A 26,135-nucleotide genomic window follows, 5' to 3' on the forward strand; every position below is an offset into this window, starting at 1 on the left:
TAATTTACCACTAGACGCACGATATTACATTTTAGGAGTAATCCCAGAAGGGGCTATGGATAAGACAAAGGGTTATTTGCTGCATATCCTTCTCTTGGTTGCAAGAAAGATGATAACGATATCTTGGCTTAAACCACTGCCACCCACCCTACGTCAGTGGCGAGACAGGCTACTGATGGTGTTCTCAATGGAAAAAATAACAGCAAGACTCCAGATGAAGTCGGATGTGTTTGTAAATAGATGGACTCCTGTATTTGATCATTTTGGGCTACAATTGTGAAAAGGTGCTGTAACGATATAAGGTTGGACTTGAACAAAACTAAGTCTAGTTTATTTTAATTTATTTGTGTGTTGCCGATTCAATATTCTCTCATTCCTCTTTGTTTGGATGTAACTTTTAAGATACCATGATGTATAATTATGTGTTTGCTGAACTGTAAGTAATTTGTTTTTCTATCTCAATGTAAAATTGATCTGCATATGGTTGAATAAACATGGTTTAAAAAAAATATATATAACTGAAAAAGTCAGAAAAACATTTGCGCCTGAAGACATTATAATGCTAAAAGGTTATGCTGCCGTTGTCTTTGACAGTATATTTTTTGGACAAAAGCACTACTTACCGCCAGTGCCAGTATTAATTAATCCCCCTGAAGTATTTAGAAGATTTGTTCTTGAACAGCTATACTACTGAAGGCCCATCATGTTTTATCAGTAAGGGGGAACCCACAGAAACGCTTAGAAATAGAAGCCACAGTTATGAGAACACCGGGTGACAAAACAGATTCATATTTGTCAGTTTGAGAACTTGTGAATACTGGCACTTGAGATATGAATGGTCATCTCCTATGATTTGTATTTCACATTTAAGACTAGGCAGCAGATACAAAATAAAAGTTAAGTGCTTACTTTTTTGAGATGTCAATGTATCCCCCCCAAATTGTGTTAACATCTTTGACAAACAAAAAGTAGACATATCTCCAAATTAATATTTTATTCATTAATACATTCTTTAAATCATTGCTCATTTTACAAGTTGCATTACTTGTCACACTTCTAATACACCACAGGTAGCAAACCAAGAGCCGAAAGCCTTCCAATGCTTGTCCCACTTTGGGTCTATCAAACCTGGACGTTCAACAATAAAGTGCAGACAGAAGTAAACCTTAATGAGAAATACTGTTAGGGTTTACAGGCGTCTATGCGAGGCAGATGGTGATAAGTAAATAATTTAACCTAAGTCCACAGGTGCTGATGAAGAGTCAAAATGATTGGGTGAAGGTACCGTGTGCTGCATAGCAACTCTGCCAAGCTCAAACCTGAGAAATAAAGGCGGCGAGCCATTTATACACCAGGTGCAATACATAAAGTGGACTATTGATTTGCTTTACAACCTTTAAAGGGTGTGACAGCCCAAAATACAAGTTCCTGTTATTTTTTACAAAAAAGGATTTATATTTCATTGGAAGTCTTGAGAGGTCATGAAGCCCTTAATCTTGATAAATCTCAAGGACTTTAACATTGATAAACATTTAGAGATTATGATGAATCTTCTCTGTAGATTCAAGGCATTTAAAAGTTGCATTATGTTTGATAAGGCGAGATATGTTGAACACATTTTTCCTGATACAAGGCACTCAGTCAGTACAATATAATTAAAGTCATGACAACCCTGACTTCAAGTACACAAAACCCGTCTTTACCAAATTGGCATTGCAAAATAGAATTTAACAAACCCAAGGCTGTGATAATCTTTGTAAAAACATTACTGCTAATACAAGGCCAACTGAGAATATAAAGTCAGGCCGACAAAACGCTTGACAATTGTGAGAATAGTCTTTATACTTTAACAAAAATAATCCCCGTTGACCCACAGTGAAAAAGGTCTTTCCTCTTTTCACAGGTTCAGCTCTTTCACATTTGGTCATATTGCTTTTCCCCTCACCCACACATTAAGTCCAAACGTCCTCAGGTCAACAGAGGGTTTTTCTGGCAGCGCGTGCCATCTCTCCTTTAAAGCCGTTGAGGAGGTCGCACTGCTCCAGCTCGTCGTAGCGCCCGCTACGCAGGAAGCACAACACTGTAGTTTTGCACGTCTCCTTGCAGAGCTCCGACACATGCCCTTTATGTCTGTAGTACCAGAACTTCTGGAAGCTGCGGTCGTCCTTGATGAAGGTCTGCATCAGCCCGTCGCAGTCAGACGGGAAGAGGCTGGTCAGACCGTAGGCCTCGGTGGCGCGGTACAGCAGGGTCCATTTGGGGTTCTGCTCCGGGGTACTCGGCGCTCCTGGACTTTGGTTTGCCGTTGTGAGGTTCATGATGTAGGTTTCATGGTCAAGAACAAACCGAGAGCTGCCTTTGTAATTCCCATCCACATAATAAACACGGAAACCTGTAAAAGGACAAAGTATTTACAATTTTTATACCGCGTGCTTCTGAAATGTTGGGATGCCATTTTAATAGTTTATGAACTCACCTGGGTTTAGATTGATGTAAGTAGTGGCACTGGGAGCAATGAAAGCCACTCCTAATGGACGGCTCATTGTCGACTCGTCATAAAACATTTGGAACTCATCCAAGTGTGTATGGCCAAAGAACTGCCCAGAAATTGTATTTTCATATCTGGAAAAAAAAAATACAATAAACAAAAACATTCAATAATACTCGCCTATTCATTTATTATAATTCTTTTTTTAAAAAGACACAAAACAGCCAAGCTAACTTGGAAGTGATCATCAGGCAAGACCCCCAGACTACTGACAGTATGGATTGCTATGCTATAAATTGGCATTTTAATTATTATCAGTTCAGGGATTCTTTAGGTCTAAATGATTAATGCAGCTACCTGTTTAGAATGTGATAATAGTTCCAGCTCCAGCTGCTAAGACAGAGGCCCGGTGGGATGTGACCGATGATATGAACCTACATTTAAAAAAGAAATGTCAGCAAATAAATAAAAAAGGATTGCACTAGTAAAAAACATTATATTGCAATCACATGATCACACCAGCGACTATAAGGAAATACAATGAAAAAGCCATGGAGTCACATTCAACATTAAGCGTGGCAAAACCAAACTGATCCGACATCTTCCGTCATCTTTTGTTTTAGCTGCTGTACTCACCTTCTCTCCCTTGTTCTCACTGTCCTGGAGGATATGGACCAGCCACTGCAGCTGGTTAGCAGGATCTGTAGAGTTCACCATCAGCCAGAAGTTCTCTCGAGCACAGAAGTTCATGTTGAGAGAGACCAGCCTCAGACCAGGCTGAATCTCCACTGTGTAGAAGCCTCCGTATCTGAAATCACACCAACACTTAGCTGAAGGACTCAAAGTCAAATTCACCACTAGGGCCACATACCATTACATCCTCTTTATAGGGAACAACATTCTGAGAAATGTGACTACTTCTGTTCACTAACAATGTGATCGGAACTAAAGGTGAAATTGCAGGAAGTCAACACCATTTATGATCTCGTTTTCTGTCACTACTGTATTTAACAACGTGACTTATGTCTTATCTACAGGGTGGCCTGACTTGTACAACAACGTTTTTAGATATAATAAAAATATAAACCTCAAAGTTTTCAAAGCCTGCTCTGGTAACCATGCGGACCATTCCTCTGCCATCGTGTCGTAAAGCCAGGACATGGACCTGTTGCCATGAACAAAGGGCGGGGGGAAGCTGTTCACTGGTGTGCTCTCATGGTTCCCTATAGCAGGGTACACTGTCACATGGGGTCCCAGGTATCTGGACAGGAGATAAGGAATAAGAAGAACAGAGTCAATGGCCGTTCGGATCAATTCCAGGTAGCACATGACAAACATCTGAGCAAAGCTGCAGTTAAAAACATCCTGTATGTTATCAAGGTTTTGGGTCAAAGTACAACAACACTTATTTGAGGGTGGAATTGTCGAAACTGATCACCAGCAAATCAATCCTCACCAGCAACATGGCTAAAAGGTCTGACATTTTAACACCATGTTTCAAATAGTATTGTATTTCTAACTAGATAATCTAAATGGCAAAGTTATCTGCAGTTATAGCAAGACTTCAAATCCATTATGTACTGTATGAAAGGAGCAAATATGTTCCCCTTTATGTAAAATAACATAAAACATTACTTGTGGATGAGCCTGGAGATGACAGCAAGCTCTGACAGCTGCTGTTTCCTGGTTTGAGACCAAATATTGTGCGCTGGGATGTCTCCGGTCCAGTAGACCCAGTCCCAGGGTCCGTCTCTGGCAGCGTTCTCCAGAAGGTTCTCCACGGTCCTCAGAGGCAGGTCACACTTACTGTAGGTTCCCCAGAACCCCGCCTCCCTGCGCCTCCACTTGGGAGCGCGCGAGTCTGCACGACAACACAGAGGGTCCTTGCAGTCTGCGGCGCTGCCCACTGCATACGCCTGTGGGTAGAGGGGATTATTTTTAGAATTAGGGCTCCAAAACACAATCATGTGACCTTAATTATCCGGGAGTGTTTAATCAATCCAAAATTCCTGGAATAACTGCAACATGTTTTTCTAGTAAATCAGTAACTTCAGTTTAGGATTGGGGTAGATTGTGGTCCTTTTTTGTTGTTGTTGTTGTAATGCTGTCCACTAGCAATATGAAACTAATTTAATCTGTGTTTACATGAACAAAAAAGCAGGTAAAATAAGGTAATTTGTCAGTACTAAGGCAAGGCAAGTTTATTTATATAGCACCTTTCGACACAAGGCAATTCAAAGTGCTTTACAAAAATGAAAGACATTAACATATTATAAAAAGGGCATTTTTTAAAGCAAAGATAATATAACATGAATAACAAAAAGGTACATAAATAAAACCTACAGTGCGAGATACACACATCTGAAATGTGTAGGTCTGACATTGCTCACTTTATAGCAAAAAGAGTTCTCGTTGACCTCATTTCTTTTCTACTTTATTTTTTAACTTATCCTTTAGTTATTTCAAGTATTTCATGCTAAACGAACCCCCCTTTGGAAAATTCTAATCTGCAACCCAATATTCCGACAAGTCAACGGATCCTGGCCAAAAAGTCACTAAAGCAAACTTTATACCAACATTTGAGGTGGAAGCAATTCAGTTAAATTCAGCTTTTGCTAATCTGGTAATGACTCTCACCTGGTCCCAGTGGATGTCAGTTAGAAACAGGACTCTGCTCTGTGGAGATCCAGGTTTGGGAGGAGAGGGTGGTGTAACAGGAGGTTTAGGGACCTTCGGCAGGGTGAGGTTCCAGGGGGCGTAGATGTCAAATTTGCCGCAGGAGGGCCCCACCAGCAGGGCACACGCTTCAGTGGGCCACAGCAAGGACTGCTGCAGGGCCCGGATGAAGTCGTCCCGGAACAACTCCGTTATTTGTCGACAGACCTGCTCATCAGCCAGGTGGAGACGGATACACACCTCTCTCACTGCACTCGCCACTCGCTCTTCGTTGGTGTCACTCTAGGAGAGGTAACATAGGCAGAGTAGGATGAGAGAAGTGAAAACTTAAAAACTCCCTAAAGAAATGAGCCAAGCTAAAATCTGTTTTATTCTGAAATTCCAACTCATTAGATTAGAAGACACTGTAACACTATTTTACAAGTCACACTTAAGTATAATGTTTACATTTTTTATTAGAATACAAATGTATCAAACTAATTTAGGAAGTGTTTTTTTGGAGGTTAACAGCTACAGGAACACTTTAGGTCCAGAAAGTGACCACATGATCAATATCTCGTGAGGGAGTTTTAGTGCATGATCAGCAATCAACACAGGAGGGATTCAAATAAATGTGTTTTTTTTGTAAATGGGAAAAACAAGAACAGGACCTTTCCCATATGTGCTAGGGTCACATGGCCAGTAGTTTGCGAACTTTAGTTACCCCAAATGATTTAGTCACCAAATAATTGATATTAACTTTTATAAGCAATTGTTTTTGCATAATGGAAACGGAAGTTAGTCAAATCATCATCTCAACTTTGCTCACATCACAATGTTCAAATAATAAATTAAATATTGTCCAAAAATAATAAGCTGCAGTGACACCAATCCAAGAGGTCAAGCAACCAAGCGAACCATGCATTTAAAAAGACAAAATGTTTGTTGCTTTGACACTGCAATACATTTTGATTAAACTACCATGAAGAAGATTAAACTGTTAAGTTATAAAACTTGAGGTACCCTTACGATTAATCAACAGCTCTCAGTTACAACTAAATACAAATAATTACCTTAAAAAAGGACCCACAACTGTCTGTCAAAATTACATTACATTTAGCTGACGCTTTTATCCAAAGCGACTTACAATAAGTACATTCGACCAGGAAGACACAACCTTGAAGAAAACAGAATCATATAAGTACATCAGGTTTCATAGAGCCAAACATTTCAAGTGCTACTCAACTGGCTATATATAAGCCAGTCCTTTATTAGTATACAAGTGCTTTGTTAATAGTTCTATCGCTCAAAGTGGAGTCGAAAGAGATGAGTTTTCAGTCTGCGCCGGAAGATGTGCAAGCTATCTGCTGTCCTGATGTCAATGGGGAGCTCATTCCACCATCTTGGAGCCAGGATAGCAAACCCACGTGTTTTTGCCGATGGGAACTTGGGTCCCCCTCGCAGCGAGTCGTTTGGCTGATGCAGAGCGGAGTGCACGTGCTGGGGTGTACGGTTTAACCATGTCCTGGATGTAGGAAGGGCCAGATCCATTCGCAGCATGGTACGCAAGAACCAGTGTCTTGAAGTGGATTCTAGCAGTTACCGGAAGCCAGTGAAGGGAGCGGAGGAGCGGAGTGGTGTGGGAGAATTTAGGAAGGTTGAAGACCAGACGAGCCGCTGCATTCTGGATGAGCTGCAGAGGTCGGATGGCACATGCAGGTAGACCAGCCAGGAGGGAGTTGCAGTAGTCTAGGCGTGAGATGACGAGAGCCTGGACCAGAACCTGAGTCGCTTTCTGAGTCAGCTGGGGACGTATCTTCCTGATGTTGTAAAGCGTGTATCTGCAGCAACGGGTTGTGGCAGCTATGTTTGCAGTGAAGGACAGGTTGTTATCTAGGGTCACACCCAGATTCCTTGCAGTCTGAGTCGGGGAAACAACTGAGGTGCCGATGTTGATTGTTAGGTCAAGAGTGGGAGAGAGAGGGGGAAAAGGAGGTAAGTGTGTTGGTGGAAGGAGGGTCTGGTGACCCAGCGGTGAGTAAAGGTGAGTCAGAAAAAGAAGAGCGAATATCAACCTTTTTTTCAAAGTGGTTAACAAAGTCGCTTGACAGAAGTGAGGAGGGGGGAGGGGCTTTTGGAGGGTCCAAGAGGGTGGAGAAGATGGAGAATAGTTTTTTAGGATTGGAATAGGAAGATTGGATCTTATCTTGAAAGAAAGTGCTTTTTGCCTGAGAGATCGAAGCAGAGAAAGAGGAGAGCCTGATAGGTTAGGAGGTCGTCACGGTGTTTGGATTTTCACCGTTTCCGCTCTGCTGCCCTAAGGACGGTTCTATTAGCACGCAGTGCATCATTTAGCCAGGGAGCAGGAGGGGACTGACGAGCCTGCCGAGATGTGAGAGGACAGAGAGAGTCCAGAGTGGATGAGAGAGTAGAGAGGAGAGTTTCTGCAGCAGTTTGAAGGCAGGAGTTGGAACGAGTCAGAGGAAGGGAGGGCTGAGAGCACCGACGAGGCAAAGGTAGAGGGGGAGAGGGAACGAAGGTTACAGCGGACAAGTGCAGGATGAGAAGAGATTAGTTTGTTATGTTTGGAAAGGGGTAGAGAGAATGAAATGAAGAAGTGATCGGATGTGTGGAGCGGGTTTACAGAGAGGTTAGAAGTAGCGCAGTTCCTTGAGAATATGAGATCAAGGACATTGCCAGCTTTATGAGTCGGTGGGGACGGAGACAGTGAGAAAGCAAAGGCGGTTAACAGGGATGTTAGTTCGTCTATCTTCCCCGTCTGGAGGTTGAAGTCTCCGAGAAGTACAGCGGAAGGGCCAGTTTCAGGGATGTGTGAGAGGAGATTATCTAATTCCTCCAAGAAGTCCCCCAAGGCGCCTGGTGGACGGTAGAGAACAACAATGGTTAACTGTATAGGATGGGTTACTGTGACGGCATGGAATTCAAAGGTGGAAGGAGTGAAGTTAGGTAGCTTGAAGAGGGAAAAGCTCCATTTGGGAGAGAGCAGGAGACCAGTGCCACCTCCTCTGCCAGTTGGTCTGGGTGTATGGGAGAAGGAATATGCAGTGGAGAGAGCTGCTGGGGTGGATGTGTTGGATGGAGTAATCCAGGTCTCAGTGAGAGCAAGGAAATCCAGAGACTGCAGGGAGGCGTAGCCAGAGATGAAGTCAGCCTTAGGAACAGCTGACTGGCAATTCCACAGGCCACCTGAAACTAGATGTTGGATCTCAGTGGAGCATGTGGGATAGATGAGAGCAGGCCGGTTATATCGATTAGGAGATACACGGGGCCAGTGATAATTGCGAGAAGACACATGAACAGGAATGGAGAAAATACACATGATTATAGCATGAGGGGTTAGAAAACTAAAGAAAAGAGAAATAAGACACCAGCTCAATCAGAGTAGGATTTGCCTCCTCTTTGCTTCCCTCGTGAGTCCCGTAGGACTCCAATGTCTTTGTCAGTCTTCGGCTGTCTGACGCTTAAGCTGATGCTCAGCTTGATTGCTGAGTTCTCACAGCTGTAGGGCCAGCCCCTCTAATTAGTTAACTATCTACAGCTGATGGGCGACAATAGACTGGCCCTGCCTCTATTGTAATGCAGGCTTGAGTGCTGAGACATGTGCAGCAGGTTTGGCCTGAGCAGATCTGAGATTTAAAATCTCTCAAAAGCGCCCTGAAATAATGATTAATGTATAATGGCAACTGTGTGTTTTCAACATATGTTACAAAAAAAAATGCAAGCATCTTTTTTAGTAGCACGAGTAGGACACATCTTCAAACATACCAAAAGGGCGATATCAAGGATGGTAAACAGTGCTTTGCACAAGGGGCAGGTGACATTCCTCCAGTTAAATCCGACCTCCGGGCGGCTAAACTGCTCCATCAACACCAGCCTGGACTGCTCTGAGGTCGGTGCTGGATCACAGGACCCGAACAACAGCACCAGAGAGCAGGTGAGCAGGAACCAGGAGGGCAGCGAGGGGAGCAGCATGGTCCCGAGTGACAGCAGGTGTCCGGTGACAAATGTTTGTTTGCAGCCTCTGTGAGAAACACGAGAAAAGCAGAACAAAAAGCGAGGTGTGTCAAGGAAGTACAACTCAGTTAGTAGTTAGAAACTTCAAATTGAGAATAAATGAATCACACACAAACACATTTAAAAGCGTTTCGACACAAAACCGGGTTTGCTAACAAGAAGCTAGCTTGCGCTCTTGTTGCTACTGTACCTTCAAACAAGTGCAGACAGGAGGGTCGTTGTCTTCTTCCCCGGGTGGAGTTAACACAAGGCGGACTGAGTAAAGCCAGTTCCGCTCCTACGTGCACAAATGGTGCTGCAGAAAAAAGCCCTGCTGTGTACTCGTCGGTGGGGGCTTGACTTGTTGTGAAGTGAGCCTCTCTGCTGGGATTTATGAAAGCCACAGAAAGTCAGCTGACTCGTCACGTGGCACATCAGTTGGTGGATCAATTTAGCTCTGGTGTGCTGAGAGATATGTTTGCAGTGATGTAAAGTAACTAAGTAGATTTACTCAAGTAATGCACTTAATTAAAATTGTTAGGAAAGTATACTTTACTAGAGTATTTCAATGTTTTACTCTATGGTTTTTAGTACCTTTAGTTACTTTGTTGATTTGTTTAAAGATGTGAAAATAATCAACACTTAAATAAGACTTCATTTACATCACAAGCTACCCTGCAGCATACAAAGTATTTAACTTTTACCAGCTTTGATAACACTTAAACACATCAATAATTATAATCAGAACATGTAATCTATCAGGGCTGCCAACACTCACGCATTGAGCGCAATTAACCCATATCTCACGCCACACTTGCCTTTCCTCACGCTAAGTTTTCGTCCAAAATAAATGTATATAAATATACAAATAAAGTGAAGGAACAGCAAACCGAGTGGTCTTCTGGCTTAGTTCAGTAAAGTTGGAACGATATTGGGAGAATCTGATTTCACGGATCAATAACTCATGAACAAAACGTTATTCAGACACAAATGACGACACCTAAGTACCGTTGTAAGGTTGACAACGAACTATCAATCAACTACAATCACATTTTGATTAAAAAGCCAATACGCGCCGTCCTCCGAGCTGGAGACATTACATTGATTGGTCTCTATCTGCAGCCGGAGAAGAAGCGAGTGCAAAGTGCAACTCCGAAAAAAGAGAATACAATAATATTCAATCACTATTAGGCCTACACTATATTACTACCAAACTCACCACACACATCAATAGTCTCCTGTGTGTCATACTACAGCAAGGAGTTTGGAAGAATATGCTTTTGAATAATTGTGGGGAATATTTCTAAATCTTCAGGCATCATCTTAAATAACTTTACTATTATACAGTATATTTCTACCAAACTCACTATTTGCATTGTTGTTGTTAGCGTTAGCTTAACGGATATTAGAAGCTGTTTCTAAAACAATGAGAGGGAGAGCTCTGTCCAGTCAGACTGAGAGATAACTACAGCTCAGTGAGGTAAGGGACTCTCTGTTTAGATAGTTAACTTTAGTTATCTCAGTGGGTCTCAAACGGTTTGGTCACCATTTATGAGAATAAATGAAAAACAGTCATGAAATACTATATGACAGTAAAACAAGAATACAGTTTAAAAGGTGAGTGATTTGTAAAATATCCATAGAGAAAAAGAAAATCTGTGTACAGTTCTGTTTCATATGGGTGTTGAGAAATGTATCCATAAATTCATTTTGCTCTCAAAATGCACCAGGTTGATGCATTTAACTTCAATATTTAGCATGCCCCCGGACCCCCCTAGAGGAGGTGAGGACCCCCCCCCCCCACTTGTAAAATAGCACTTTACCTCTGCTTACACCTATATGCCATTTTATATGCTGTGAGCTGATTATCGAGCCTTCATTGTAAGAGTCGCGGGTATGTGCGTGTTCCACTGTAGCGCCCGTGGGAAATCCTAGTTTGTACATGCTCAATACATTTGTAACACTGCACACATGAACGGTTCACCAAAAAAAAATATCACTCCAAGCTGAACTCAAATGTTGGCAGCCCTGAATCTATATTATACTGAAATGGGCCATTCTGAATACAAACTACTTTTTTACTTGAGTAACCTTTTGATTGCAGGACTTTTACTCGAGGCCTTGCTGTTGGCCATGATGGTTGTGCAATAATTCACCATTGTCAGTATGTGCGTCTGTACTGTGTATTGTGTTTGTTCAAACGGTGTATGAGTGATGATATGTGTATGTATTTTTAATGTTTATTATGTTTGTATATGTAAATGTATGCGGAACTGCAGGATGAAGTCCAGAACAAATTTCCTTACGGGGACAATAAAGTATATCGTATCGTACTTATAACAGAGTATTCCTACACTCTGGTACTTCTACTCCAACTTAAACAAGATCTAAGTACTTTTTCCACCTTTTTATTTATCTGGGCACAAGTTTTTATGTTCCTTGCACCCTAAACCCTAGACCCTAAAGTATAAAAAGGACATCTTTTTGCTCAACATAATGTACAAATGGCTGATTCTTACTCTGCATTAAAAGAGAAAATATTTCTACAGAGCAATTCAACTTATGTTCTCTAAGAAATCTGCAACCATAGCCTATTAACTGAGCTTGAATATTCCCTATTGACCTTAGGTATTTAGAGATGGTACATGTGTTGTAAGATTTTCTGGAGCTTTCAGCCCCATCTTGTGGCCTTCATCAGCCGAGAGTTTGCTCAGGTGGACTATCAACTGAATCATCCCAACAACTGAAGAAAGCCACAAGATTTGTCCGAATACTTACCAACAAGCCATCCTTGTGATAAGAAATATTTTGTAAGCGTTAAGTGTTATACATCAGGAAGATACTGTCTCAAAATAAATAAATAAACAAGGATTTGTCATAAATATAAAACATTTATTGTTTTTGGTATTGGTTAATGTGTATAAAAGCATTCTGTCTTTACACATTTCTTTGGATCTGTTTCAGTCTGACTCATCACCAATATTTCAGTGAACGCGTCATAATAAAAAAGCACATAGGCAAAATAACATTTATACCTCAGATTTAAATTATACAGGTAAAGCAAAAATATAGTTATTGTTTGAGTTGTGTAGCGTAAGTGGTCTCTGACATTATTTACAGTAGCTTAGCAGATACATGATTGAAGTGAAGATAGAGTGGTTGGAGGATAAAGCATGGTAATAGCAGTGTACAGGTTGCAGGGAAGGCGTTCACTTGTCTTGCATCTTGTCCAGGATGGGGACGATCATGTCAAACTTGGGTCTCTTTGCCGGGTCTTCGTTCATGCAGAGCCTCATCAGCTTACAAATATGAGGAGAAATCCCTGGGGGAATGGTTGGCCGAAGACCTTCAAGAGCAACCTGCAAAGTGACAACGATACAAAGTCAGAACCAGAAAAAGCCCTGGAATACTTTGAACGTATGGTATTTGTCGCGCAATTATTGAATAATGCAGATATGTGAACACACAGTACCAGGCCTGTGGGTAGATAAATACTGTGCCCACTTACCTTCATGCCTATCTCCATCTGTGAGAGGTCAGCAAAGGGGACCTCTCTGGTAACCAGCTCCCACAGTAACACCGCAAAGCTCCACATGTCAGCCGACCTTCTGTTAATATCTTCAGGCCTCTTCTGCAGGGCTGAAAACCAGAGGGACAAGAAAACCATAAAACCCAGCGGGACAACTCATTTGTTGGTTTGTTGTTATTTTGTAACAACGGCAACACACCAGATGACGACCACTTTACTGCGACTAAATTATATAGTAGAGTGTGTTCCTTACTTAATGACTCATAAAGTCAGAGGAGGAAGAAGGCGGAGGGAAAGAGAAGAAAGAAGGAGAAAAGGGGTAAATACCTTCAGGAGCCATCCATGCCGGAGAGTACATACGACCAGGACACTGGAAGGAGAACTTAGCATCTGACATGCTTATCCTGGCTGTCATGTCCTCATCGATCTGCAAATGAACCACATCAGCTTGTAACTCACAGTATACCATTAACTAATAGACTAAACCCTTGGTTGCTTCTAAGTCAGTCTTACCATGACATGCTTACTGTTGAGGTAAAGCCGTGAAACCATTGGTTCCAAGGTGTGGAGGAAAGCCATGCCACTGGCAATGTCCAATGCAAACTTCACTGCTTGGTTTTGGTCCACCACCAAAGCTGAGGAAGAAAAGGAAAAAAGACAAAAATGATAACTTAAAGGTCTCCTATTAAACTCTTTTTCATCAATAGGTCTCTTAAGGAGCCACTCCCCACGCCCCTCTGAGAGATATTTGGTTAAAAAGAACTCAATTGTGCTCTAGGAGGAGATTCAGGTGATAAGGGGGGGGGGGGGGGGGTTACCTTGGTTGGTGATTGGCTAATGGTTACATAAGACACGCATACAGTAAAGTGGCCAAAATCTGATCAGCTCATTTTCAGACAGGTTTTTATATAAATGGATCAGGACAAAAGAGAGAGAATCTTTTTTCCTGAAACTTGCAGAATCTATTTACACAGAGGGGACACGTGTTGATGTAGAAAAGACATGAAGAAGTGGATTTAGCATAATAGGTGACCTTTAAATGTGAGATTTAGCCAATGTGATTGTATACATGTATATAAACACAAATGAGTTACTTGTGCCCTGGTGCAGTATGTTGAAGAGGGATCCGTATGGCATGTAGTGGGTGATGACGATGGGGTGAGGGGAGGGAGGAGCCTGACAGGCCCCAAGAACAGGCAGGATGTTTGGATGGGAAAAAATTCTATGGAGGCAAGATAGAAAGAGAGTGAAATAAAAGTACATGATTATGTAATCTTAGAACACAGAGGGCTTTCTCAGATGATTAGAAATGAACAACTTCAACCTTAAGACAAGAAATGTCCTTAAAGCTTGCTCAACTCTTCAAAAGGCTTCCCATTTGTATCATGTGAGTCCCTCCGGCTCTTTAAAGTTAGGATGAAGCTTTTTCATGTTTGCAATACAGCCCAATAAGTTATCTCTAAATATTGTATCATGGTCATCCCAAGTACTTCCATGCGTATGCTTCAAATCTGAAAAGACAACAGGGACTGAAGGCAACATGAAGGCAAACTGCTAAGATCTACCACCTCCACACTCAGCCTTTCTGCTGGGGTTGCTTGTTTGAATTGGCTGATCAAGGGTTTCTTTATTTGTTTACTATTGAGATTTGGCTGTGATTGTTTTGATGTCACTGGATTCTGTTGGGTGTAATTATTAAGCTTGGCCAGTTTGAAATGTGTTCCTTTATGGTATGTTCTGCTTGTTTGATTTACACTGTTGCATCATTTTTGTTGATTTATTATAATTTATTTGGAATTTCTGTATGAATCCATGTGACACTTGCATGTGAGTTGCTGCTTTTAAACTATGCAATCAAACCGCCATAATGGTGTCAAAAATGATTCACTAATGCAGATGTGTTTTTGTGGGCCCTAGGGCACATGTCTTAACATGCCTGCATAACTTCTCTTGAAATTGTCTGTACATACTACAATGTAAGCAAAGGCACATTTTTCTGCCTTTTGGGCAATAATAGGGTGCAGCAGCCAGTAAAAGCACAATATAAACACTTACACAAGAACATTAATATGACAAACAGGATTGAACACATTTGTTTTCCCACTGTAATTGATTGAATTCTATGTTATGATGTATTACATTATTACTTTGATGGGGGAGGTTTCTGGAATTTGCTTTTCTGATTGTAGAGCATAATGCATCAGCTGCCAACAACATCCACAACCCATGTCCTTGACCTCTAGCAGGAAAAGCTCCTCTTCTCGTTGCACAAGAATCCTGCACCAGATCCTGAATTCTCTTTGACCACGGCAACCTCAATGGCCACCAATCAATCACATCCATCCTCACAGAAGCCCTTTGTTTACCAGGATGTGTTAGACTATTTATGGTTTTTCAGTGCTTCTCAAAGTGTGGTCCGCGGACCACTGGTGGTCCGTGAGCGCCCCCTAGTGTTCCGTGAGTATATTGGTAACATTTCACATTTGAAATAAATAGATAAATTAAAGTTTTCCGTACTCTCGCAGGAATATCTCCGCAATGGAGCGAGCTTAAGTTTTCTTTTGATTGCATGATATAGCCCAGCGCAACACCTTCATCACACATGTTACCACGTGTTTGTACCATTTTCAGGCGATTTGTAATCTGTTCTAGAAAAACGATGTGATTTCGGATATTTGTGGAGTTAGGTGGTCCGCGAGTGTTTTTTTATTGGTTAAGTGGTCCTTGGTATGAAAAAGTTTGAGAAACACTGGTTTAGATAAACAGGCTTTTATGAGTTTTAAACAGCATTAACAAATGTAAAAGCCTCTGTTTTTTGTGAGCAATCAGTTTGACAGCATGCAATGATGTGATGCCAACAAATGAACCCCGGTATTCAATTCTGTGTGCAGACAGAATGGCCGCACAACATGAGGAAAATCATAATGCAATAATGTGGTTGAATATTGTGAAAAGGATATTACTTTCAATACTTCAAGATCAAGATCTTTATAAACTTTTTTTAATCCCAGAGGGGAAATTTGGATACTTGCTAAAATACAAAATAATGGGAATTATTCTCAACATCCTTTACTGAACAAAGTGAACATTTAACTTAACACCAATGCAAAAAAGAATACATTTTAAAGTAAAACATTACGCTTTGAAACATTTTCAATTGAATCTGTCTTTTAACTTATTCAAAAAAGTTCGCAGTTGACCTTGCGATTACAAAATATATATTGTGCAGCCCTAGCATACACAACGAGAAATACTGATACTAGTCAACCGATACCACTCTTTATTTATTAAGATACCAGGTTGAAATTACCTGAGTTTTGGATGCTCCTCATTGAAGTCTCTGCTCTTCCTGGTGGTCCAGTCTCTCACCTGTAGCACCTTCACTATAATCTCATCCCCTTGCCACCGACCCTGCCATAACTACAGAGAGAGCACACAGTCAAGCGCTGAAAAGAGAATCAAAAAGACTGACATGGCAGTAAATAAGAGTTCCACTGACCTCACCGGACTGGTTTTCATTGATTTTTGCCAGGAGCGAAAGCTGCTTATAATCAATACCAGCCTGCTTGTTGAGAGTCCCATTACCTAAAAAGGGCCCAAAAAAGGAATAATGAAACAAATATTTCAATTTGATACGATGACTTTGTTCCTTTTTATCAAATGAACGTTACTCACGAGGTCGTGTTCGCATGGTGCCCTTCCAGAACTTTTCTTTATAGGGGACTTTGGACATATTCTGGCCCATTTTCTCTCCCTTTTCTATAAAAAAGAAGTATTAATACAAGAAGAGAGATGTGAGCAATTTCTTTTTGACATGAATGATTCACTATTCTAAGAAAATATTCCTTGAAATGACCTCTGACCTTGAAGCAGCTGTTTTAGGTGAGGCTTGGCCTTGTCCATTGGTGTCTGTCCATACCTGTTACACACACACACCTGGGCACCAATGTTCACCAGGTCCTAGAATATAGGGGTTATATTTATTATAGATTAGATTTGAGGAATAGGATTTGCATTAAATGCAACTACACTGATATAAAAGGCACTGTAGTGTCCATTTCTCCCCAGAAGAGGGACTTGATTGTGCTAAAAGAAGTGCAAAGTATCTGTTTATTTGTATTTTGTACTGTACCTCAGCCACCTCGTCTTTGCCCCAGAAGCAGGCGTAGTGGAGTGGCGTGTTCCCATGCTCGTTGACTGTATTGGGGTCGGCTTTGCACTGAATCAGCTGGCATTAAACATGTCATAAAGTGAGTCAAATTGAACCTCCCAGGCAGTGTAATCAGGGCATACATAGTCCAGCTGTAACCAAAGTATGTTTACCTTTGCCACAATATCTTTATGTCCATGACTGGAAGCGAGGTGTAACGGGGTATCGTCTCCTCGGTTCATCACATTAATACGAGCGCCTCTCATGATGAGCATGTCAACAACTCCGCTCCTCCCTTCCCTGCACGCCCAGTGGAGGGGACTGAAGCCATGATCATCACTAAAGCACAAGACACAGGAGGATCATTCATATTTGCCAAGTGATAAACTTGGTTTGACACACTTCATTTGAATATTTATTTAAGATGAACTATTTTGAGGTTAGTTGTCCCCAAAAACATGCATAGGAGGCTGCTATCTTAATAACTCGGTTCAGGTTCTCACACCCACTACCTTCCAATCTTTATTTAGACTCAAGCACATGCTTTCCCGTGCCGCCTGCAGCGTTTACGCATCTGAGGCCCTGTGATAAATATGTCTGGGGGACCTGGAATGCCTGCTAACATATGCAAACATGCCAACACGAAGACAGCGTACATGGCACTGCTGCAGTCGGGCTGTCACCTATGTGTGACCGGCCCCTTCACCCGAGTGACTCCTTTACATTGGCTGACCCCGAGGCAGCTGCTGGGGCTCCTCGAAGCTTCCTGCAAAGCCAAAAACACTACACTCTGTTTGATAATAAACCTCAACAAGGCTTGTATAGCCTGTAGGAAATGGCTGCAGTACTAGCTCACACTGAAGTGAAATAGCAGTTAGTCACATTCTCTGCCAATTCTGATCCAGCACTGGACAGACAGCTCATAGTCTGACTAACCCTGTGTGCTATAATAAGTAACGGTAAAAAAACTCAGGAATGACAGAGCGGAAAATACACTTCAGCTACATTCTCTGTGAGCCCCCCTCTCTTTTTGTTCCCGGTGTCTTCTGGAGGGGCATTTAATGTTTGTCTTGGTGGACTCACTCACATAATTGGGTATTTTCCCACCAACATATTCACGTATTACACATTATTGGATATTCTGAAGGGGAAAAAAGGACTGTTTTACACAAACCATTGAGCCTCTTCAGATTTACAGCTAAAGCCGGCCTCCAGCATAATGACTGGTCTCTCAGATGTTTATGTGGGATTGCAACTAGCTGCCGGAGAAGCTCTGCCAGCGAGGGCCTGGCCCTGTATGGACTTGAACAGAGGAAATGGCCTTGGCTGTTGCGTGGTTGGCTAGCAGCTCTGCAGCACTCAAAGTCAACGTCAACAATCTGCACATATATGGCCTGGCTCAAGAATGAGATAACCGAGGTCTTTAGCAGTGAGGTCTTGTGGCTCAAGGAAATTATGTAAACAGGCAGAAGTGGTGTGTATATCCTATAATATCTAATAGAGCTTTAACTTGGGACCATTGTAAATGTGTCTAACACTTACATTTAATGATATTTATTTTTAACATGTTACTAATGTAATATAAAAGTCAATCATTGTTCCGAGGCAATAGGGTGACATCTTCAAAGTGGTTGTTTAGTCTGAACAACAGTATAACAACTCAGCATATTCTATCTAAAATGGTTATGTGATTATCAGATGTACTAGTTCTGTTTTAACTTCTGAAATTCCAGCTTAAGTCTGTGATACTTTTTCAGTCTGGTGTAGGATGAGTGTAGGTCATTTAACCCACAAGCTCAACGGATTGCCCACTTCTTTTTATACACACACAGTTTTGAGGGATGACATCATAAGGAGACATTTCCAAGGAAAAAAGTGGACTGGAATTACCAAAGCTGGATGACGTTCAGCAGAGTGTGGAGTTGCAGGGAGAGCACAATATGGAAAGTATTTGACTACCTCTAATGTGCTCTGTATGCACACACACACTCCAGCACAGAATTACTCAGCCTCCCTACCAAATGAGGTGCGTTTGATACAACGTCAACTCCATTCATTGGAGGGCCATACTCCATTTATCATTGCAAAGAAAGCTAGACTCTCAAATCTCAGAGAAGAACAAGGCATTCATCCCCAAAGCTGTATGTATTTTTGTTGAATGGTGATGGTATATCTGCTTACCCCAAGTTGAGGTCATTCTCTGTGTTGTCCAACCACAGACGAACAGCAACAGAGTTCCCTTCTCGACACTGTGTGAAGATGTCATCCATGGTTATGCTGCGGGTCGCCTCGCTTGTCTGCTTGCTCTTTCAATCTCTGTTGAGATCAGGAACATGTAGCCTACAAAATATATTACATAAAGACTCCTTTTATAAAGTTGTTTTGGTTAAGCTCCTGGAGGTCTGTACAAAAGATTCTGCCAGGTATTGCACATATTTCAGGACACTGATGTAGGTAATCAGACATCACTCATTGTCTTTTGAGCATAGGTTGACTTCTATTAGGTCAGGTCTATTAGGACTTCGTGTGTCAATGTGTCAAAAGCATCATCTGTATTTATTAGTTTGTCTTTTGTTTTATTAGTGTAAGGATAAACATGAATTGTAATAGCTGACCAATCTTCAAGTCACTTATTCTTAAATGCAACATTAACACTATCTGATGCACAGAGAAACATAAACATCCAACCAGATGTGAAATTATAAAGTCAAATCCTGAAATAGCTGCACATTCCTACATTTCCCCTTTGCTCTATCCTCCTCCGTGGAAATCGGATGGGCTGGCCTTTGGGATCACTTTTGAAATCTATTGTTAAAAAGTCAAAAGTGAAGTTGGACATCCACAACACAACTTCCTCACACACAATGGAAACAAAACGCATACGTTAACTTAGTTAAAACTCTTACCAGCTGCAAATCGATCGATCGTTTCTTTTATTTTTCCGAAAGTCGGTCGTCTCCTCAAATTTAAGAGCAGAGAATAGTTTGTCTGAGTCCACGCCCCGCTCCTCGGAGTATATGCGGCTACTGGTGAGGAGTCAGCCCTGCTACTGGCAGCCTGTCCCAAGACAGCGACCAGGTAGCGCCCCCTGCTGGAGGCTATGCGCTGATGCTGCATAACAACACGAGGGCGAACCTAGGGATGTTCAAATTCAATTTCAAAGGTTTTATTATCATATGCACATAAGATACAGTGTAGAAACAGCAATTACATTCTTCTGACCTGAGCTCCTCCGACAATGCAACATAAAATAAAAAATAAGTCTATATACATGTAAATATAATATGATATAAGAATAGAATATGAAATTAAAGGAAGTAGACCCGCTTTAGGACATGTAGGCCTATTAAGCATTAATTTATTCTTTAATTTTTTTATTTCATACATGAATATTTTCCAAATGCCTGAATATGAAAAACAAACCTCTTGAAGACACACATACAATCCACAGGTATTATTATTGATTGAATATTCGTTTCCTCACAGTTGGGAGAAGTACTCAGATCTTGTACTTGTACCAGAGTGTAGGAATACTCTGTTACAAGTAAAAGTCCTGCATTCAAAATGTTACTCGAGTAAACAAGTATTAGCATTAAAAGTACTTATTATGCACACGTACTAACTTTGATCCTGCAGGTTGGCATGTGAATTTACTCCAGGTGTAACTAAAGTCTTATTTCAGTGTTGATTATACATTATGAATCCAAATCTGAAAAGTAACTAAAGGTATAAATGAGATAAATGTAGTGGAGTAAAAGTACACGATTGACCTCTGAGTTGTAGTGGAGTAGAAGTACAATATAGCATACAATGGAAATACTCAAGTAAAGTACAAGTATCTCAAAATTGTACTTAAGAACAGTACTTGAGTAAATGTACTTAAACTCTGCAGTTTACCAATCATTTGAGATAGAGCCAATACTAGATTTTTGAAAGAGACAATGTATTTATGTTTTTATTTTTGTTTAAACGTTAGCATTTGATTCTTATTTTTTAATTGTTTTATTACTATTTATAGCAGAAGTACTATTCACAGTAGTTAAATCCTGGTCTTACTAATAATTTACAACAGATAATAACAGAAAAAAACGTTGCTGCGAAATAACAATGCTTTTTGTTGTTGTTGCTGTAATAATGTAGATGTCCCATATGTCCCTGCTTTGGAACCAATGAAGGATAACTGGTTCTCATGATTTCTTACACATGCGTCAGTGCTCTCTTGTGGCTATCACGTAATGTTGAGCCTGTGTCTAATTTACTGTAAACATTTCCTTGGTTTCTTGCAACTTGTTGGCCAACATATATACTGATACTGTCAATCTGTCATAAGAAAATATCCGACATGACTGACATATTGGTCTGCCTTGATGTTTTTCAGTAGTGATTGTTATAAGATTTACAGAAGCCATTCTGAACTGTCACAGCAGGAATGAGAGGAGTGTAAATCATGTAACGAATGATTTCATCTGAATGCTATTTAGCCGCTTTAGTCTCAGAGTGCTGGTTTGTGCATGCTGGCTCGCCGTTACACTTGTCAGGACTTATCGTCACACTTGAATAGAACAGCGCAACGTTAAATGTTTCTTAAAAAATGTACTTATCCTACTATGACAAGTCAGGCTATCTTCCATAATAAAGGCCTGTTGCATGGAGACTGACAGGAAGTGGATTTTTGAGGCCAATACCAAAGCTTGAGAGTAGAAAATCACAACAATATATCACCTGACATTTTTTATTACATCAACAAAGGAAAAAATACAATGAGCCAAATTTATCAGGACATGTTTATAGGTTGTCCATAAGTTATGTCTGCCTATTGTTGCAATCGCAAGATGTTAATAACAAATGACTATTGCATGACCACATCCTCCAACCTGGAAAATAAGTGGTTTTAATGAACCCCTTTCGTATCTTCATCATTTATTCTAGCATCCTTTAACATCCCAGCTGACAGTTACACTGAAGAACTTCACTACCTTGTGGTTTTGGACAGATGCTAATGGTGTTTAAGATTGCTTATCATGGCTTTGCTGCTGGATTATAGACTGTAGCGTGTTTGGTGCAAATACAGGAAATGATGGGAGGAGAAGGTGATGAAGGTCATGAACTGAATTTACACCCACAACAGTGAAAGTGAGTGGAATACGCCCAAACCACTGCTGAGTTTGAGCATCCGGCAGCATGAGGGCATTTCATTTAGTCAAACAACATTGTCAAAAGAAAATGTAACATCAAGAAAAACTGAATGAATGTTATTTTTATTGTTAAATCTTATTTCTGCATTTACTGTAACCTTTCAAAACAAATGTTCATGACTGAATGATTCACTTAACTGTCTTGCACACACCTACTCTCATATACACTGCTGCTACAACAACCTCCTTTCTTTCTTTACCATAAAAGCACATACACTAAGGATTTATAATATCTGCATATTAAATAATCATGAGGGACATGCTTGAATATGTGTTTCTCTCCATAGGGGTTTACATTGTTCTCCTGGTAGATTGCAGGGCAGTTGAGCTAACAATGTTTTAAAAAAAAAAAAAATATCTAAACATAACGACTCCTGTTCAATTCGTGTGAGGTCTTTAAGCTGCTAATGTTGTCAAGCAAAAGCAACATACTTTTAACTTACAGAATGAAAAAGAAAAGCATGACTGTAGCCAGACAATGTTATATGCCATCATGATATAATGTATAACCATTTCTGATTTAGTTAATAATTTATGTTGAACTATTAATAAACTATTCTTTTCAGCAATATGGGGAATATCACATGTGCTGCCAGTGAGAGTTACTCATCATGGTAGTCATGTTGCTAACAGTGAGACCTGATTCAGACCCAGATTGACCATCATTAAGGGTCCGAAGGTGGGGGAACCACTGGGGTTCTCTCTTAGCCTGACAGGCTCTCAATAGATTTAGAGACTGTAGGAGCAGCTACTGTTGGTATGGGAACATCTTCTGATAAGGATATTGGTATAGATGGCATAAACACAGGCGCTGAGATCTCAGACTCAAAGTGGGGACCAGCTATTGGTGGCGGGGGAAAGTTTGCTATGTAAGACGGTCCATTGCCAGCTTCATTGGGCGCTGGTAGACTCACTGTCTCAACCAGAGGTGTGAATGGTGAGGCAGCTGATAATCTGACATCTGTTGAAGTTGTAGATTTGGGAAAAGCAGTGTCAAAGTCATTTTGGATATCCAATCCTGCTGGCTTTAAGACTGAGCTTTGGGCCTCGGTTCCGACATCATCGATCGTCATTGAGGTAAAAGGTTGATCCAACATTGAGGGTACTTCTGGGGGTGGAGATATGGTGATGGGGGTTTGAGATGCTGCAGAGGCCTCTGTGACAGCTGGCTCAACATTTGCAGAAGCAGCGGCCTCTGCAGCCTTGGCACTTTCTGCCGCCTTGCTCTCCATCTCATCCACCCGGCGCTGCATCATCTTAGGCATCAGCTGCACATAGGAGCCCATCAGACGGTGGTTGGAGCGAATCAGCTTCCCCGCACAGCTGTCCACACACCGCTCCTGCACAGACAACAGCAATAAGAGGTGAAAACAACAGAAAGCCATTTGTAACAAAACTAAAACGGTTTGAAAAGTGCTGTTGATACAATATTAATCTAAAGTTCGTGGGAAGAGGGAGTAAAACATGCTTTTTTCAAGCCAAAGACAGCCATATTAACCAAAAAAAATAAAGTAAAGAATTTGAGACAACAGGATGCGAACACCTTTATAGCAGCGGTTTGGTGGAGACCTTTTTCAATATGACAATGACTTTGATGTCAAGTCAATGACCTTCACAGAGACCTGACCTGAAACTCATACAAGTCTTAGTTAGGGATGAATTCAAAAGGATGACTTCTAGCCAGATCATAGTGGATGTCTGATCATCACCTCAAGCTCAACCTTGACAAGACTGAGCTGCTCTACCTCCCGGGAAAAGATTGTCCCACTCTTGACCTAACAATCAACATCGGCACCTCAGTTGTTTCCCCGACTCAGACTGCAAGGAATCTGGGTGTGACCCTAGATAACAACCTGTCCTTCACTGCAAACATCGCTGCTACAACCCGTTGCTGCAGATACACGCTTTACAACATCAGGAAGATACGTCCCCAGCTGACCCAGAAAGCGACTCAGGTTCTGGTCCAGGCTCTCGTCATCTCACGCCTAGACTACTGCAACTCCCTCCTGGCTGGTCTACCTGCATGTGCCATCCGACCTCTGCAGCTCATCCAGAATGCAGCGGCTCGTCTGGTTTCAACCTTCCTAAATTCTCCCACACCACTCCGCTCCTCCGCTCCCTTCACTGGCTTCCGGTAACTGCTAGAATCCACTTCAAGACACTGGTACTTGCTTACCATGCTGCGAATGGATCTGGCCCTTCCTACATCCAGGACATGGTTAAACCGTACACCCCAGCAGCGTGCACTACGCTCTGCATCAGCCAAACGACTGCTGCGCCCTCGCTGCGAGGGGGACCCAAGTTCCCATCAGCGAAAACACGTGGGTTTGCTGTCCTGGCTCCAGATGGTGGAATGAGCTCCCCATTGACATCAGGACGGCAGATAGCTTGCACATCTTCCGGCGCAAACTGAAAACTCATCTCTTTCGACTCCACTTCGAGCGTTAGAACTATTAACGAAGCACTTATATACTAATAAAGGACTGGCTTATCTAAAGCCAGTTGAGTAGCACTTGAAATGTTTTTGCTCTATGAAACCTGATGTACTTATATGATTCTGTTTTCTTCAAGTTGTATCTTGTTGGTCGAACACACTTATTGTAAGTCGCTTTGGATAAAAGCGTCAGCTAAATGTAATGTAATGTAATAAAGCCTATCACGTGATGATACGTCCCCTTAACTGCTGCTCTTTTGGCTTAGTGTAGAGATCCTGAAGAATGAGTCTGTTTTTATAGCAGCTCATGCTTTTCTTCATAATTACCACTGACATACAGTTGCGTTGTATGGGTGTAATGCACAGGTATTCAGGCTACGTACTTTAAGCCACGTTTAGTAAGGTTATATGCAGAAACATATCAGTTAAATTAAATGCAATTCGTGAATGTATCTCACCTCGTCCATCGTCAAGCTTCTGTAGTTGAAGTTGCTGCTGCATCTCTGGAAACAGACTTCAGTCATTCGGTTGTAAACCAAAAGGAAGTCCCTCAGCTGCAAGAAACAAAACCAACCCAAATTACCTTCAAAACTGTTAACTTTCAATTGTGTAGCTGACATTGCATATACATGTTACTTACATTTCTTAGTTGATTTTCAGGCTCCATCGTGATCACGTCTTAAATTGACTGCTGGTTAGCTAAAATGCTAACATCCAGAGCTGGTCCGTTAATGAATCAACAAGGTTATTATGGTTTTCTCCAAGCCTTAGGTCTCTCCGGTGAATATATCACAATCCCGCAAGATGTCAGCACCAACGCATCACTTATCGTAGCCACACATGAACCGATTCAGGGAATATATTAAGATGGCATGACATTCACATGCGAGCAGCCATGTTTGAAAAAAGGATCGTCTCCGTCCTGAAAGACGCCTCACTCTGTTCCATTTCCGGTCGTTTGAAAGCAAGAGGAAAACAAGTCATGCTATTTTGATTAGTTACAGTTTTCGAAGTTTGTACTCAAACAGCAAGACAAACAAATATAGTAACTTGCACCTAATTGGAAGATATTCATTTATTTGTTATTTATCTTAATTGTCTTTATAGTAAGAAGCCCAAATGTTTGTTTAATTCCTATTACACAATTAGAGAATTGTTACAAGTCTCACCCTTTTACAAAACTAGCACACTGGCAATTAGGTGCCATTAGCATCATGACATCCACGCCTTCTGAGGGGTGCCTTCTCTGTCAAATGTTTCATTATCAGTAATTAAAATGATTGGAACGTAAAAGTTCAACACACTAATTGAATGCTAACCATTGAAACATTGTTTTTATTGAATTCGTCACAGTCACAAAGCTAAAGAGCTAGCCAAACGTCTTCCTGGAGAATGCATGAGCCATGAATGCAACCTGAACAGGTAAGTGATCAATATCCCAAAGTACAAGGCCTACTGAAATGAAGACGTTTTTCTTCAAAGTACTGGTTTTAAAAATGCACTTCATACATGGGTTTGAATGTAATAAGTCTTAATTTATAAGCATATGTTGTTTATTTACACTTAAAACAATTGATTTTCTTCCCATGCTACTCTTTGCAAATGTGAGCATCATAATATAATCTGCCTCATATAGGCAGAACAAGCTATTGTTTGCAATTGTAATCAGT

At 41.2% G+C, this 26,135-nt stretch overlaps 3 protein-coding genes across 3 annotated transcripts; all 3 read right to left on the bottom strand.

Annotated features, from left to right (window-relative positions):
- Positions 1-979: 979 nt before the first annotated feature.
- Positions 980-9,612, bottom strand: smpd1 (sphingomyelin phosphodiesterase 1). The gene is made up of 9 exons (XM_034201786.1): positions 9,369-9,612; positions 8,930-9,185; positions 5,126-5,446; positions 4,124-4,404; positions 3,576-3,749; positions 3,125-3,296; positions 2,846-2,922; positions 2,477-2,622; positions 980-2,392 (listed from the first exon to the last, which is right to left on the bottom strand). Exons 2-9 carry the CDS (start codon positions 9,134-9,136, stop codon positions 1,974-1,976), a joined length of 1,797 nt encoding a protein of 598 aa, XP_034057677.1. The 5' UTR covers positions 9,137-9,185; positions 9,369-9,612; the 3' UTR covers positions 980-1,973.
- A 2,416-nt stretch (positions 9,613-12,028) lies between these two features.
- Positions 12,029-19,879, bottom strand: ilk (integrin-linked kinase). The gene is made up of 13 exons (XM_034199428.1): positions 19,743-19,879; positions 19,018-19,176; positions 17,010-17,175; positions 16,819-16,914; positions 16,550-16,646; positions 16,362-16,445; positions 16,186-16,271; positions 15,997-16,106; positions 13,781-13,908; positions 13,200-13,321; positions 13,014-13,113; positions 12,666-12,796; positions 12,029-12,516 (listed from the first exon to the last, which is right to left on the bottom strand). Exons 2-13 carry the CDS (start codon positions 19,104-19,106, stop codon positions 12,367-12,369), a joined length of 1,359 nt encoding a protein of 452 aa, XP_034055319.1. The 5' UTR covers positions 19,107-19,176; positions 19,743-19,879; the 3' UTR covers positions 12,029-12,366.
- Positions 19,880-21,552: 1,673 nt separating this feature from the next.
- Positions 21,553-25,413, bottom strand: timm10b (translocase of inner mitochondrial membrane 10 homolog B (yeast)). Its single transcript, XM_034199624.1, has 3 exons — positions 25,106-25,413; positions 24,924-25,019; positions 21,553-23,371 (listed from the first exon to the last, which is right to left on the bottom strand). Exons 1-3 carry the CDS (start codon positions 25,130-25,132, stop codon positions 22,736-22,738), a joined length of 759 nt encoding a protein of 252 aa, XP_034055515.1. The 5' UTR covers positions 25,133-25,413; the 3' UTR covers positions 21,553-22,735.
- Between the last annotated feature and the right edge of the window lie 722 nt (positions 25,414-26,135).

Source organism: Gymnodraco acuticeps, unplaced genomic scaffold (genome assembly GCF_902827175.1).
Source record: "Gymnodraco acuticeps unplaced genomic scaffold, fGymAcu1.1, whole genome shotgun sequence".
Classification (NCBI taxonomy): domain Eukaryota; kingdom Metazoa; phylum Chordata; class Actinopteri; order Perciformes; family Bathydraconidae; genus Gymnodraco; species Gymnodraco acuticeps.